At 39.8% G+C, this 15,394-nt stretch overlaps 1 protein-coding gene across 2 annotated transcripts in view; it reads right to left on the bottom strand.

The window, feature by feature from the left end:
• Positions 1 to 9,574: 9,574 nt before the first annotated feature.
• The window catches only part of LOC126472759 (serine/threonine-protein kinase Nek8-like), a 184,751-nt gene continuing 178,931 nt past the window's right edge, over positions 9,575 to 15,394 (bottom strand). For both annotated transcript variants that reach the window (XM_050099957.1, XM_050099958.1), the window contains exon 6: positions 9,575 to 10,034. In XM_050099957.1, the coding sequence (XP_049955914.1) occupies positions 9,813 to 10,034 (222 nt within the window). In that variant the 3' untranslated portion in view covers positions 9,575 to 9,812. The remainder of the gene's footprint in view (positions 10,035 to 15,394) is intronic.

Below are 15,394 nucleotides of genomic sequence, written 5' to 3' on the forward strand. Positions count from 1 at the left end.
CATCTATTATCAGTTGCTCTTTACATCCTCATGCTCCTTTGCAGCAGCCTTTTTGTTCTTCATTTATAATTTTGTTCTGTGTTGTATGTGCCATTAATTTCTGTGTGCCGCCCGCCCTCCGACCCCCCCCCCCCCCCCCCCCCCCGCCCCGCCCTCCGCCCCCCCCCCCCGCCCCGCCCTCCGCCCCCCCCATATATATATATATATATATATATATATATATATATATATATATATATATATATATATATCTATCTATCGACCTGCCAGCGCTTTTGTTCGGTAAGTCACCTCATCTTTGTTTTTTTATATATATATATATATATATATATATATATATATATATCCACACCTACACAAGCAGACATTTGTAAAAATAATTTAGTTAGATGTGAATGTGTTGAGGTGAACTTCTTTAGCCAGAAATTTGCTATTTTATATTTTCCAGGGGCTTTCCAATTGTGCGTAGTATTAATTGCTCGGGTGACTTCATGTTGCAAAATTATCACTTCCGGCATTTGTGGTATGATCTTGTATGTGTCTGATTCTGCATGTATCCACCATGCATGTCTGTTATGTTGTACTGGGTTTGACCATATGTTGCTCCAGAAGTGTCCCATGTCTGTTACATTTGGTGGATTGTCTATTTTAATGTGTGTGTTATCTGTTGTCTGGGAAAATTTCCTTTTGCTTTCTGTTAAAGGTTTGGTTTTGTTTCCTTCTATTTTCACTTTTTTGTATATACTAAGTCATTTGGCCAATGCTTGTAATTTCTGCTTCTTTTTATCTAATTGCTCTATCGCTTCTTGTTGTGAGATTTTACCTAACCTTTTTCATTTTTTGTCTGATATTTCATTTCTTATAAATTGTGTTAACTGTCCGATGTCTTTCCTCAGTTTTTCTTTTCTGACCTGTAGCCTGTGTTGCCATGCTGGTTTTGTGGGTTTCTTCTGTGTGTTGGTTGGTTCTGATCTCTGCCTAGTGTGTATATTTAGTGTAGTGAGTGCTCCTATATAAACCAGTAGTTTTAACTCTTCCATAGTTGTGTTTTCATTTATTTTGTTGTGTATGATTGTGTTGATAGTTGTTATTGTTGTTTCGACTTGCGAGTTATTTGGTGGTCTATGCAAGAATGGTCTAATGTCTGTATTCGTGTCTTTGTATTCTATGTATGTCAGCTGAATTTTTTCTTCTATATCTAACATGTGTGTCACTTCGTGTTCTGTTTGTGCTTGTTCTGTTGGCTGTCTTAAGATTTTATTTTCCTCTGATTGTTTAATTGATGTGTGTTGTTCTTTGTTTGTTTGCTCTGGGATGTTCGAGTCCATTACTGTATTTTCTTCTTCTTCTGATTGCACATTATTTTGTTCCAATATTTGTTGTACTTTTTGTTTGATGTTTTCTAATTCTGACTGGGGTATCCTGTTATTTTTGATTATTACACGGATCTGATCAGCTAGTCATTGTTCTGTTAAGAATTTTAATTCTGGGCATCTGGTAATAAATGTTGTGTATACTTGTGATCTGTATCCAGTTATGTTGGTTCGTAAGTTTGTTGCTTGGTAATAACAGAACATGTGGTGTCGGTTAACTTTATCTGACCATCTCATCCTCTGCCTTTGTTTTCCTACTAGAGTGCTTGCAGGAAGGAAGCATATCCTGCAAAACACCTCTATTTGGATTTAAATCATTTTCCGTGTAGCTAGCAGTGTCTTTACCATTGTGGACGGGCATAGGGTTCAAGCGTCATACCCGACCATGACAGCGCTTGTCCGAGGATTCATTAGTTCTGTCCTGAACCAACTAATCACACTAAAAGGGGGGTTAACCCTATTAGTGGTTTGTTCTTTTCGTCGCCTTTTATGACTGGCAGAACATACCAGAGGCCTATTCTTTTCCCAAACCTCCACGGGTTATTATTATTATTATTATTATTGTTAGTATTGTTTATTTATTTATTTATTTATTTTATTTTGATCCAACATCAACTGATTACAAAAAAAGGTTTTTTGTTCCAGTCTTCTAGGTAAGTCAGAGCCTTACTTACTAGGGTTACATATTATTGGCTGGCACTTTTATCTACACAACTTGTTCTAAATTTAGCTGAGAGAACAGAGTTACATATATGGACTATACATAAAAAAAATTGTTATTGCCATACTTAGATTAAGGAATCTACAGTTTGTAACACAGTATTCATATCTGACATTCAAATATTTACAGTTTGTGACACAGTCTAAGACTTGAGATTATATATATTTGTAGATAGATGGTCTTCCATCATACGAGTGTACTAATTCTAGAAACTCATCTATTGAATATACAGGATTGTTTAGGAGCCATAATTTTAGTTTCATTTTTAGTTTTGTAATGGGCAATTTGGATATATTAGGATGGAAGCAATTCAGTAGTTTTATGCCTGCATAGGGAGGGCTTTTCTCATAAAGTGTTGTTCTATGAGAGATGATGTGGGGTCTCTCTCTACCTCTAGTGTTGTGATCGTGTATTTCTTTATTAAGCGTTTTGTTACTGTTTACTGCCATAATGATTATCTTCAGCACATACAGGTTATGAACAGTTAGTATTTTAAATTCTTTAAACAAATTTCTGCAGGAATCCCTGGCACATTTCCTTCCCATAATTCTAAGTGCCTTCTTTTGTAAGGTAAGTACACTTTTCATATTACCTTTACTGCTGGATCCCCATACCTCTATCCCATAACTTAGATGGGATTCAAATAGTGCAAAATATATTTGCCTCGGAGTGGTGATGTTGCAAAAAGGTGTCAGTTTTCTTAGAACATATATGGTAGTACATAGCTTTTTGCAAATATCATTCACATGATCAGACCAGTTTAACTCTGCATCTAGTGTCAGGCCAAGAAATTTGGTCGAGTATTGTTTTTTAATGTATTCGTCACCCTTTAAGATTTGGTTTTCATGAGTTTTTTGCCGCCCAAGATCAAATTCAATATAGACAGATTTATTTGTGTTTAATTTTAGTTTGTTTTCATTAAAATACTGCAGAATTAAGCCTGCTGCAGTATTGGATTCCACTTTGAGCTGTGAATAGCTTGGATTGCTGCATATTAACGTGGTATCATCTGCATATAAGATAGCTGTTGCATGGTTTGTTATGGACTGAATATCATTTACATAGATAATAAAAAGAAGTTGTCCTAATATTGACCCCCGTGGGATACCAAAATTTATGTCAGTGGTGTTTGATTTGTATGTTCCCTCTGTAGTGCTAATAGACACAAACTGCTTCCTATTTGTCAAGTAGGACCTCATCAGATTATGGGCTGTGCCTCGAATGCCATAGTTCCACAGTTTGTCCAGCAATATGGTCGTATCAACACAGTCAAATGCTTTTTGTAAGTCTAGAAAGATGCCACATACATGTTCTTTATTATCTATTGCTTGAGTGACACTTTCGATTAAGTTGGATGCTGCTGTAATGGTGGATGACCCCTTGACAAACCCATACTGCCCCTTAGAAATCACTTTTTTACATACCAGGAAGTTCCAGATTCTTAAGTATATTACTATCTCAAAGATTTTGGATATTATGGGAAGAACAGAAATGGGTCAAAAGTTTTCTACTAAATTCCTGTTTCCTTTTTTGAAAATAGGCACAACTTGGGCAATTTTCAACTCATCTGGAAATAGACCATCTTCCATATGAGAATTGATAACTGTTGATAAAGGTGATGCAGTTTTATGTATACATTTCTTACGAGTGTCCAGACTAAGACCATCATATCCTGCTGCATGGGAATTCCTTAAGCTACTCACTATTTTAATTATTTCTTCTTTACTTGTTGGCATCAAAAATATACTTCCTGACACTGGTGTTCCTCTGAATTTGTATTTATGATTTTTGAGTTGATTGTTTATGCTGGAGCCAACAGAAGCAAAGTAATTGTTAAATAGATCTGCTATCTTATTCTGATCAGTTTCTATTGTGCTGTTTATCAGCAAGTGATTTTCAGTTGTATGGTTCCCAGATTTACCTATTTCTCTATTTACTAGCGACCATGATGTTTTGGAGATATTATTTGTGTTCTGAATGACACTTTCAAAATGTTTCTGTTTTTCTGAAATTAGGAGGTCTACATAGTATTTCTGATACTTTTTGAACTCTTCTTTTAATTTTTTATTGCTCAAGTCATTTAACATAGCATACTCATACCATCTTAGATTTTCTCTAGCCTCAGTGACTGAACTTGATATCCAGTTTCGGGTTACAGCATGTGACTGAATTCTCTTTTTTATTAATGGGCAGGCTTGGTTAAGAATGTAGAATAGTTCACTTGAGAATTTGCGATAACTATGAAGTGTCGACGGCTGAAAGCAAGGGGAAACTACAGCCGTAATTTTTCCCGAGGGCATGCAGCTTTACTGTATGATTACATGATGATGGCGTCCTCTTGGGTAAAATATTCCGGAGGTAAAATAGTCCCCCATTCGGATCTCCGGGCGGGGACTACTCAAGAGGATGTCGTTATCAGGAGAAAGAAAACTGGCGTTCTACGGATCGGAGCGTGGAATGTCAGATCCCTTAATCGGGCAGGTAGGTTAGAAAATTTAAAAAGGGAAATGGATAGGTTAAAGTTAGATATAGTGGGAATTAGTGAAGTTCGGTGGCAGGAGGAACAAGACTTCTGGTCAGGTGACTACAGGGTTATAAACACAAAATCAAATAGGGGTAATGCAGGAGTAGGTTTAATAATGAATAGGAAAATAGGAATGCGGGTAAGCTACTACAAACAGCATAGTGAACGCATTATTGTGGCCAAGATAGATACGAAGCCCACGCCTACTACAGTAGTACAAGTTTATATGCCAACTAGCTCTGCAGATGACGAAGAAATTGAAGAAATGTATGATGAAATAAAAGAAATTATTCAGATTGTGAAGGGAGACGAAAATTTAATAGTCATGGGTGACTGGAATTCGAGTGTAGGAAAAGGGAGAGAAGGAAACATAGTAGGTGAATATGGATTGGGGGACAGAAATGAAAGAGGAAGCCGCCTGGTCGAATTTTGCACAGAGTACAACATAATCATAACTAACACTTGGTTTAAGAATCATGAAAGAAGGTTGTATACATGGAAGAACCCTGGAGATACTAAAAGGTATCAGATAGATTATATAATGGTAAGACAGAGATTTAGGAACCAGGTTTTAAATTGTAAGACATTTCCAGGGGCAGATGTGGACTCTGACCACAATCTATTGGTTATGACCTGTAGATTAAAACTGAAGAAACTGCAAAAAGGTGGGAATTTAAGGAGATGGGACCTGGATAAACTAAAAGAACCAGAGGTTGTACAGAGGTTCAGGGAGAGCATAAGGGAGCAATTGACAGGAATGGGGGAAATAAATACAGTAGAAGAAGAATGGGTAGCTTTGAGGGATGAAGTAGTGAAGGCAGCAGAGGATCAAGTAGGTAAAAAGACGAAGGCTAGTAGAAATCCTTGGGTAACAGAAGAAATATTGAATTTAATTGATGAAAGGAGAAAATATAAAAATGCAGTAAGTGAAACAGGCAAAAAGGAATACAAACGTCTCAAAAATGAGATCGACAGGAAGTGCAAAATGGCTAAGCAGGGATGGCTAGAGGACAGATGTAAGGATGTAGAGGCCTATCTCACTAGGGGTAAGATAGATACCGCCTACAGGAAAATTAAAGAGACCTTTGGAGATAAGAGAATGACTTGTATGAATATCAAGAGCTCAGATGGAAACCCAGTTCTAAGCAAAGAAGGGAAAGCAGAAAGGTGGAAGGAGTATATAGAGGGTCTATACAAGGGCGATGTACTTGAGGACAATATTATGGAAATGGAAGAGGATGTAGATGAAGATGAAATGGGAGATATGATACTGCGCGAAGAGTTTGACAGAGCACTGAAAGACCTGAGTCGAAAGAAGGCCCCCGGAGTAGACAATATTCCATTGGAACTACTGACGGCCGTGGGAGAGCCAGTCCTGACAAAACTCTACCATCTGGTGAGCAAGATGTATGAAACAGGCGAAATACCCTCAGACTTCAAGAAGAATATAATAATTCCAATCCCAAAGAAAGCAGGTGTTGACAGATGTGAAAATTACCGAACTATCAGCTTAATAAGTCACAGCTGCAAAATACTAACACGAATTCTTTACAGACGAATGGAAAAACTAGTAGAAGCCAACCTCGGGGAAGATCAGTTTGGATTCCGTAGAAACACTGGAACACGTGAGGCAATACTGACCTTACGACTTATCTTAGAAGAAAGATTAAGGAAAGGCAAACCTACGTTTCTAGCATTTGTAGACTTAGAGAAAGCTTTTGACAATGTTGACTGGAATACTCTCTTTCAAATTCTAAAGGTGGCAGGGGTAAATTACAGGGAGCGAAAGGCTATTTACAATTTGTACAGAAACCAGATGGCAGTTATAAGAGTCGAGGGATATGAAAGGGAAGCAGTGGTTGGGAAGGGAGTAAGACAGGGTTGTAGCCTCTCCCCGATGTTGTTCAATCTGTATATTGAGCAAGCAGTAAAGGAAACAAAAGAAAAATTCGGAGTAGGTATTAAAATTCATGGAGAAGAAATAAAAACTTTGAGGTTCGCCGATGACATTGTAATTCTGTCAGAGACAGCAAAGGACTTGGAAGAGCAGTTGAATGGAATGGACAGTGTCTTGAAAGGAGGATATAAGATGATCATCAACAAAAGCAAAACAAGGATAATGGAATGTAGTCTAATTAAGTCGGGTGATGCTGAGGGAATTAGATTAGGAAATGAGGCACTTAAAGTAGTAAAGGAGTTTTGCTATTTGGGGAGCAAAATAACTGATGATGGTCGAAGTAGAGAGGATATAAAATGTAGGCTGGCAATGGCAAGGAAAGCGTTTCTGAAGAAGAGAAATTTGTTAACATCCAGTATTGATTTAAGTGTCAGGAAGTCATTTCTGAAAGTATTCGTATGGAGTGTAGCCATGTATGGAAGTGAAACATGGACGATAAATAGTTTGGACAAGAAGAGAATAGAAGCTTTCGAAATGTGGTGCTACAGAAGAATGCTGAAGATTAGATGGGTAGATCACATAACTAATGAGGAAGTATTGAATAGGATTGGGGAGAAGAGAAGTTTGTGGCGCAACTTGACCAGAAGAAGGGATCGGTTGGTAGGACATGTTCTGAGGCATCAAGGGATCACAAATTTAGCATTGGAGGGCAGCGTGGAGGGTAAAAATCGTAGAGGGAGACCAAGAGATGAATACACTAAGCAGATTCAGAAGGATGTAGGTTGCAGTAGGTACTGGGAGATGAAAAAGCTTGCACAGGATAGAGTAGCATGGAGAGCTGCATCAAACCAGTCTCAGGACTGAAGACCACAACAACAACATGAAGTGTCGTTAGAACACTGTTCCAATCCACATTCCTTAGCATATTATTCAACTGAGTTATATTTTGGTCTGTATTCATCCTAATATATCTATAGCAACTGTGTGTAGGAACCTTTTTTATGTGCACACTTAGTTCTACTGCATGGTGGTCTGACAAAGCACTTATAATAACAGAAGATGTAAGATCGTAAAGATGAATACCAGTGATTATGTTGTCTATTGCAGACTGGCATGTTTCAGTCTCCCTGGTTGCAGTGTTTATCAGGTATCTTACTTACATTATATTCAAGCAGAGTATTCTTGAATAATCTAGTGTGTAACTTATCTGCTAATACATTTATGTTGAAATCTCCTATAATTACTAACTTGTTCAGTTGTGATATAAAACAGTCTCTATCATGTCACAAAACTTCGAAGTTTCCACCTGGTGGTCTATATAAACATATAACATAAATTTCATCATTTGGTACCTTTATACGTGCTGCACATGATTCAGTTGTTCCTTCTAATGAATATTTACTTACATTTACAGAATTAAAATCAAATGTGCTCTTTGCATACATTGATACACCCCCACCTCTGATAGTCGATCTGCAAAACTTATTAGCTAGTACCATGTTTAGAGGCTTAAAAAGTTCTAATTTGGCATCAGATAGCCAGTGTTCACTAATACCAAGCACATCAGGCATAGTTTCATTTACAAACATGTCTAATCGTTCATATTTCTTGCTCAAGCCCTCTACGTTGTGGTGGATTATTTTAAAATTGTAAATACCTTGTTGCAGATTTCTCTGCTTTACTGACTTAAATAAGGTCAAATCTGTTTCTCTTGTGGGCTTCCTCCTCTTTCTGGTTTCCACTAAAAAATCATTTAGATGGGATGGGGTCTCTGGCTTCCGCCTGCTGTCTGAAGTTTTTTTAGTTGACAGTACTGGTCCTGATAATGTTGGAGTTGATTCTGCTGCTATTGTGGATGGTTCTGCTGTTGCTAATGATGGTTCTGTTGCTTTTGCTGTTGATTTTCCTGCTTGTATTAGGGCTGGATCTGCAGTTGATGGAGCTGTTACTGCATTTGTTGTTGTTAGTGTAACCGTTCTTGATGCTTTTACTACTTTTGGCGGAATTGGTCCAGCTGCCATTGATTCTGTTGCCATTGCTGGTAGCAGAGGTGGCTCTGCTATTGATGTAGCTGCTGTGATTGTTTCTGATGCTTTTAGCATTTTTTGTGGAAACACTTCTGCTGGTGCTTGCTTTAAAACTGTTGGAGCTAATGGTAATGACATGCTGTCACTATGTTTGTTCAGTCTCTCTAAAATTTCTTGTGAATACTGTGAATATTTTATCAATATCTTTTGTATGTGTTGTTCCTGCTCAGATGTAAGATGTAAGAGAGGGCATTAAGGCCATAATTTGGTCAGACTAAATATGCAATAAATAAATAAATAAAATAAGTAACTCAGTTCCTTGCCACCTTTGGACATTTCATTTCATAGCTGCCTGCCCTGTATAGCTATGATGAAGCCTCATGATATTATTCACCCACTTAGGCAAGGGCATCCTTTTAAAAGTAAACCTACCAGCATTGCATTTTGTACTAACATCACCAAGTACAGTGTTTTAAGCCCACCTCTGTAACAGTACATGTCTAGTTTACATTCTTGCACAATTTTAAGGTCAAAGTTTACAGCCACAATGAATCTCCGCTCCATGCCCTGTCATTGTATCATGCCAGTAATATACAATTTAATATTCTTGAATTTTCTGCAGCCATGTAGTATAAGGTCAATTAGCTCCGTCCCCTGTTCTGTGGGATGTGTAGCATTCACAAAATTTAAACCAAGATGACAAATGATTTCTGCATCATAGTCTGTAGTAGGTATTGTGAAACTTAATTCATTTGAATTCATACTTGAAAAGCAAGATATGCTCACTCATGTCTCCAAAATACGTGCTTAGAAACAAAAACACTAAATAAAATGAAGGTCCCACAAAAAGGACAATATTTCATGGCACAAGAAACTGGACAGGAAGTTATTTGAAATCTAAATTCATATGCAAAAGACTATAAATAATATGCAGTCAAAAATAAATTATGTAAGGATATTAAAAACTGTGTCATTAATTAAAAATGAATGCAGAGGTATGAACAAATTTTGTATCATAGACATCTTTCAAAATTTGGTAAAAGCTTTAAATATTTTGTTTCATGTTTTGTGAGCCCTTTTACTCTATAAATAAATGGCTAAATAGATTTAACTGTAGTATTGTGTACATAAGTGATTAAGTGATACATAGGTGATTAATACTCGACTGCTTGGTAGATTCATGGTGTAATATTTCTCCACCTCCACCACCACCACCAGTTCTAAACCACATGATGATACAAACACACATTTCTTTACACATAATCCACAGTCAGACATAAGAAGCTTCACTGCAGTGAAAACAAGTTACTGGAGCAGCATGAACAGCTGCTATGAGGGCTGGGTGTGCTAGCAGCTGCCGAGCTGATGGCCGACTCTTAGGTTCCCTATGTAGCATTATTGTTATAAGATCATGAACTGTAGAGTCATAATGAGTTGCTGATACTGGTGGTACTCTTGCTCGCAATATCTGCATCACCAAGGAAGCTAAAGTCTGCAATGAAAACACAGTATCTAACAGAAATAAATAAGTAATACTAGTACCTGTCCACAATTTAAATAATTCAAAATTTATAACAACTAATTTAATGAAGCTCACATGATAATTTGGAATTTATTTTTTAACATGTTATTTTACCTTCAAAAAGCTCATAAACCAAGTGCTTGTTAAGCAGCATAGAGAGAGAACCACCTGTGTAACTTACAAGGTAGGGAAACAAAGGACAAGCTGAAACTGAGTTGATCTACGAGGTTTTCATGGATAGCTGCACTGGCAGTTCACTGCCCCACCCAAGATAGATATCCTGGTTGTAGTCACAGTTCAGCACACAATTTTAATATTATGGAAGACATAATTGTAACTGTAATCAAAATAAAGTGGAAGTTGGCAGAACATGCAGCAAGGAGAATGGCTGGTATATAAATAAAGGTTAAGTAGAGACCAATAGTAGTTCATAAAGGAAGGGATATCATGGAAAAATTACTATAATCTCTCTCCAATCAAGCTTGGTACTGTACTAGTTTCACCTATTCCACATTTGAACAGCCTGGTATTTATAATACCTTATTTTTTGTGAGCGTCTCTCAGAAAATCATTCCTATTGCAAACTTTACTCATAGATCCAACTGCAGTGACACTCAAAAACTGTTTCAGTATTGCAGCAGGCATTACACACTCAAACTCAAAGAGAAAATGAATTCAGTTTTTAAACATGTAGTTCTATTTGAAATTTTCATCTTCCACCAGCATTTTAAATTTTGTATGAAGTGGTTACTAAATTATGTGGCCTCATCCAGAATGAGATTTTCACCCTGTAGCAGAGAGTGCACTGATATGAAACTTCCTAGCAGATTAAAACTGTGTGCCAGACAGACCAACTTGGGACTTTTGTGGGCAAGTGCTCTGCCAACTGAGCTACCCATGCACAACTCGCAACCTGTCCTCACAACTTCAGTTCTGCTAGTACCTCATCTCGTACCTTCCAAACTTCAAAGAAGTTCTTCTGCAAACCTTGCAGAACTAGCACTCCTGGAAAAAAAGTATTGCAGAGACATGGCTTAGCCACAGCCTGGGAGTGTTTCCAGAATGAGGAAAGTTTGGAAGGTGGAAGACGAGGTACTGGCAGAATTGGAGCTGTGAGGACAGATCACAAGTCATGCTTGGGTAGCTCAGTTGGTAGAGCACTTGCCTGCGAAAGGCAAACATCCCAAGTTCGAGTCTCAGTCGAGCACACAGTTTTAATTTGGCAGCAAGTTTCATATATGGCCTCATAATTTTAAAGTAATTTTTATTTTCATTTTTTAAGGTTATTCTTGAGCCCCCACTCCCTTTTTTGTGATGGGTGTTGAAGCCAACATGTGTCACAAGCACCAGCATGTTGTTGGCCACCAAATTTTTCTACCTGGGGATCATTGGAATGTCTTTTTGAATTGCAGTTTTCACAAAGGACAGCAATCAACATGTACAAGACAATAGGAAGGTAGTTACAATACGGTCAAAGAGGCTGTGAATTGGACTGACGCCAGTAGCGTATGATCAGCTCTGTAGTCATTACTGACAAAGGCAGTTGGCAACACAGTCAGCATATCACATACACTAACTAGTTGATCTATGTGGTCCACAGTTAAGATCACCACTCTTCCATAGCGAACTGCTCACTACCAAACCAGAAATATTGATTACTGACTTCCCACACTGATACCACATCACATGCTTGGATTATGGACTCTGGTCTTTGTTAGGCAGTGTGTTAATTTACTCATTGATGGCTCAACAATGATACGTCTTGATAAAAGCTATCTGCTGTTGCATACAGTGGCAAATAAACTAATTTTCTCTCTGTCTGTCCGTCTCTCTCTCCCCGTCCCCCCGTCCCCCCCGTCCCCCCGTCCCCCCGTCCCCCCGTCCCCCCGTCCCCGTCTCTCTCTCTCTCTCTCTCTCTCTCTCTCTCTCTCTCTCTCTCTCTCTGTCTCGTATAGTTTTGGAACACCTGGAATAATTTCAAGAGAACTTGGTATACATGATTTATTCATACTACCTTGAGGCAAAATACTAAAGAGTGTAAAAATCTTATAGGGAGGGACTGTGTATGGGAAGGGTGAAAATAGCTGATGTCAGTGTCAAATCTACAGTTGTCATGGTCTTAAGATTCACAGTGACAGTTCCAAATCATTCAAGTTCAAGTTAGTTCAAAAGAAGCAATTACATCTCTTATAAGCTTTCAGGTGGAGCTAATTGTCATGTCACATGTCTATGTTCTGAAAAATTGGGATTATTAAGTAACCAGAAGGTAAATTAACAAAAGCCAAAATAATTTTCATAAAGATTATGAAATCATTATTAAAAAGCAATTTCAGTGTGACAAGGAAAACAACATCACCTAATCCCTCAAACTAACACAAATGGTATAAATCAATTACATATGCCTTTCAAGATGAAGGCACTGGTACTAGAACACAAGGACCAGTTTGAAGGATTTATGCATCATTCTAGCCTGTGCAATATCACTGACATTCAGCTCTACACCAATTAGATCATTTATAAAGAGAATATGACTCTCCTGTTTAAAAAGACTGAGTAATCTTACATGTCACACGTAACTGTGTAACAGCATTTAAGTGTACAGAATTATTTCCTTTTCTCACTCCACAAAATGCCCATTTGTTAACAACACAGGATAATTAGCCACAAAGAGACAAAGAGATGAAAGTCTGTACCAAAAGCAACACACACTACTGTCAGCTGCTGGACCAATTATTCCCACACAAACTCCCCACCCCCTTCCACCTCACCACAGCATGGAGCACCTGAAATTTAAGGAAACAAACCTGACACTTCATGGAAGATTGAAACTGTGCACTACACTGGAACTAAAATCTGGGACCTTCGCCTTTTTCAGGCAAGTGCTCTACCAATTTAACTATCCAAGCATGACTTACAACCAGCCCTCACTATCTTACTCTGCCAGTCTCTAATCTCCTTCCTGCTAAACTTCTCTAAGTTATCCTTCAGGCTTTGAAGGACTAGCTCCCTTGGAAGTGTGGCACCAATGAGGTCGACACCAGAATAGATACACGTTTGTCTCTAGACTCCGAGCATTGTCTTTGGATGCTAAGCTAGGATTATCTTTGCTCTCTTCCACCATGTCCAGTTTTTGTAAGCCTTGCTTGTGTAAAGAGGTGAACTACTGCAAAATGGGAGTGTTGTTTGGTGCAACTGACCCGAACTTCCTCCTCACTGGTGACCCCGAGTTGTAACGTCTTCCGTTTTCGCTGTTTTACTGTGTCCGCAACCTCCGCTTCGGTTATTTTCACCCTCATCATACTTCACTGCAAGCCGTGTATTCAACTAAACTACAGTGCTCAGGTTAAACTTCACATGTCGTCTCACTCTTCACAAACTGCAAACTCGAGTGGACTTTTTTAGTGTGCGAAATTTACGAACTTATACTAGGCATTGACTTCTTGCGACACCACAAACTTTCACCGGACCTAGTGCGAAACACCATGTTTCATCACCTGTCCAAGACTGACTCACTCTGTGCTCCATCGTACTGACAGCTCCTACCCCTCCCCTCACAGACAGCACCTCAAACTATGCAACTTTGGCTCCTGTGCGCTGCCGTGCTACCGTCACTGACAAACAGTGCACTTCCACCTAGAGCACCGGCCGTGACTGTGCTGCCACAGGCCACGCCCTCGGACAATGGACTCAACTAACGCTTCACGAGCTCTACCGATCTCACCCGACCATGGTGCCACTACTTCGGGCCGGCGGCCATCTTCTCACATTGACTCCTGGGACACTTCACTGCCTCGGCTGCCGTCGGATCCACCAAGTGGCTTCCAACACCAGGACCACGCCTCGCTTGCCCCGCCCACCACACATTGTAAACAAACCACCTCCCGTGCCGCCGGCAACATTTCTGTCATCACCAATGGCACGGTTCACAAGCTTCGCCTCACACCAGGCCCCCAATCTCCAGTAAACCACGTTGACTTTGTCCCGAGCACCTCTCTGACCTTAAAAAACAGATTTCTGAACTTCTAAGCTCCGGTGTCATCGAACCCTCTACCAGTAGCTGGTCTATGCCCATACATATGACACCCGGTCTATGCCCATACATATGACACCCAAGAAAGACGGGTCGTGGCGCATGTGCGGAGACTACCGTCGACTAAACACGTGAACAATTATGGACACCTACCCCATACCCAACATTGCCAACTTTACCAGTTCCCTCACAGGTGCGACCACGTTCTCTGTCATTGATTCCAAACGGGCCTACCAGCAGATCCCCATGGCACCTGAAGACATCGAGAAGACAGTAATCACCACCCCAATTGGGTTATTTCAGTTTTGATTCTTGCCCTTTGGTCTGAAAAATGCAACCCAGACCTGGCAACACTTCATCAACGAAGATCTATTTGAACTAAAATTCTGCTTTGCATATATTGATGACATTCTTGTGTTCAGCTCCTCCGTCGAGGACAACATTCGACATGTGTAAACTGTTATGGACACTCTCGCGGCAGCAGGCATCGATACCAACCAAGACAAATTGCAGCTACATCAACCCACTGTCACTTTTCTCGGTATTCGGGTCTCTGCCGACGGTATTTCACTCCCTCCTGAGAAAGTACAAACAATACTAAACCTACCCAGACCTGTGTCATTCAAAGAGCTCTGGCTCTTTCTGGGAATGCTTAATTATTATCGCTGACATCTACCTCGGGCTGTGGAGATTCAGGCTCCCCTTGGCAGGCACCCACACTTCGGCCCGTTCCATGGACCCCTGCTATGACTGACTCTTTCACTGCCCTCAAAAATCTTCTTGCCGAGGCCTGCACCATCGTGCATCCTCATCCCAATACGCAGCTTTTCATCACCACAGACACAAGCGATACTGCCGTTGGCGCTGTCCTTAGCCAGACAATCGACGGCCAGACGTCACGCAAGTTCACCAATGCACAACGGAAATATTCCACGTTTGACAGGGAGTTGCTCGCAGTCTATGGAGCGATCAAGCATTTTAAGACTGACATTGAGGGACACCATTTCTATGTTTTAACGGACCACAAACCCCTGGCTGCGACCACTTTAAACCTGCCAGCTGACCTGCCTCCTCGCCACTTCAGATACATGGACTTCATATCTCAGTTCACCACCGATGTCAGACACATAAAGGTTGCTGACAACATAGTTGCAGATTTCCTTTCACAAGTTGACACTGTCTATTCGCTGTTAGACCCCTCTGAACAGCCTAACCTCCAACCCGCTGATGAGGGCACACGAAACCTGACCTCAGACCCTACCTCTTCACTACACTTCATTCGCACCACCTTCCCTGGCAT

The sequence above is a fragment of the Schistocerca serialis genome, chromosome 1, assembly GCF_023864345.2.
Source record: "Schistocerca serialis cubense isolate TAMUIC-IGC-003099 chromosome 1, iqSchSeri2.2, whole genome shotgun sequence".
Lineage (NCBI taxonomy): Eukaryota > Metazoa > Arthropoda > Insecta > Orthoptera > Acrididae > Schistocerca > Schistocerca serialis.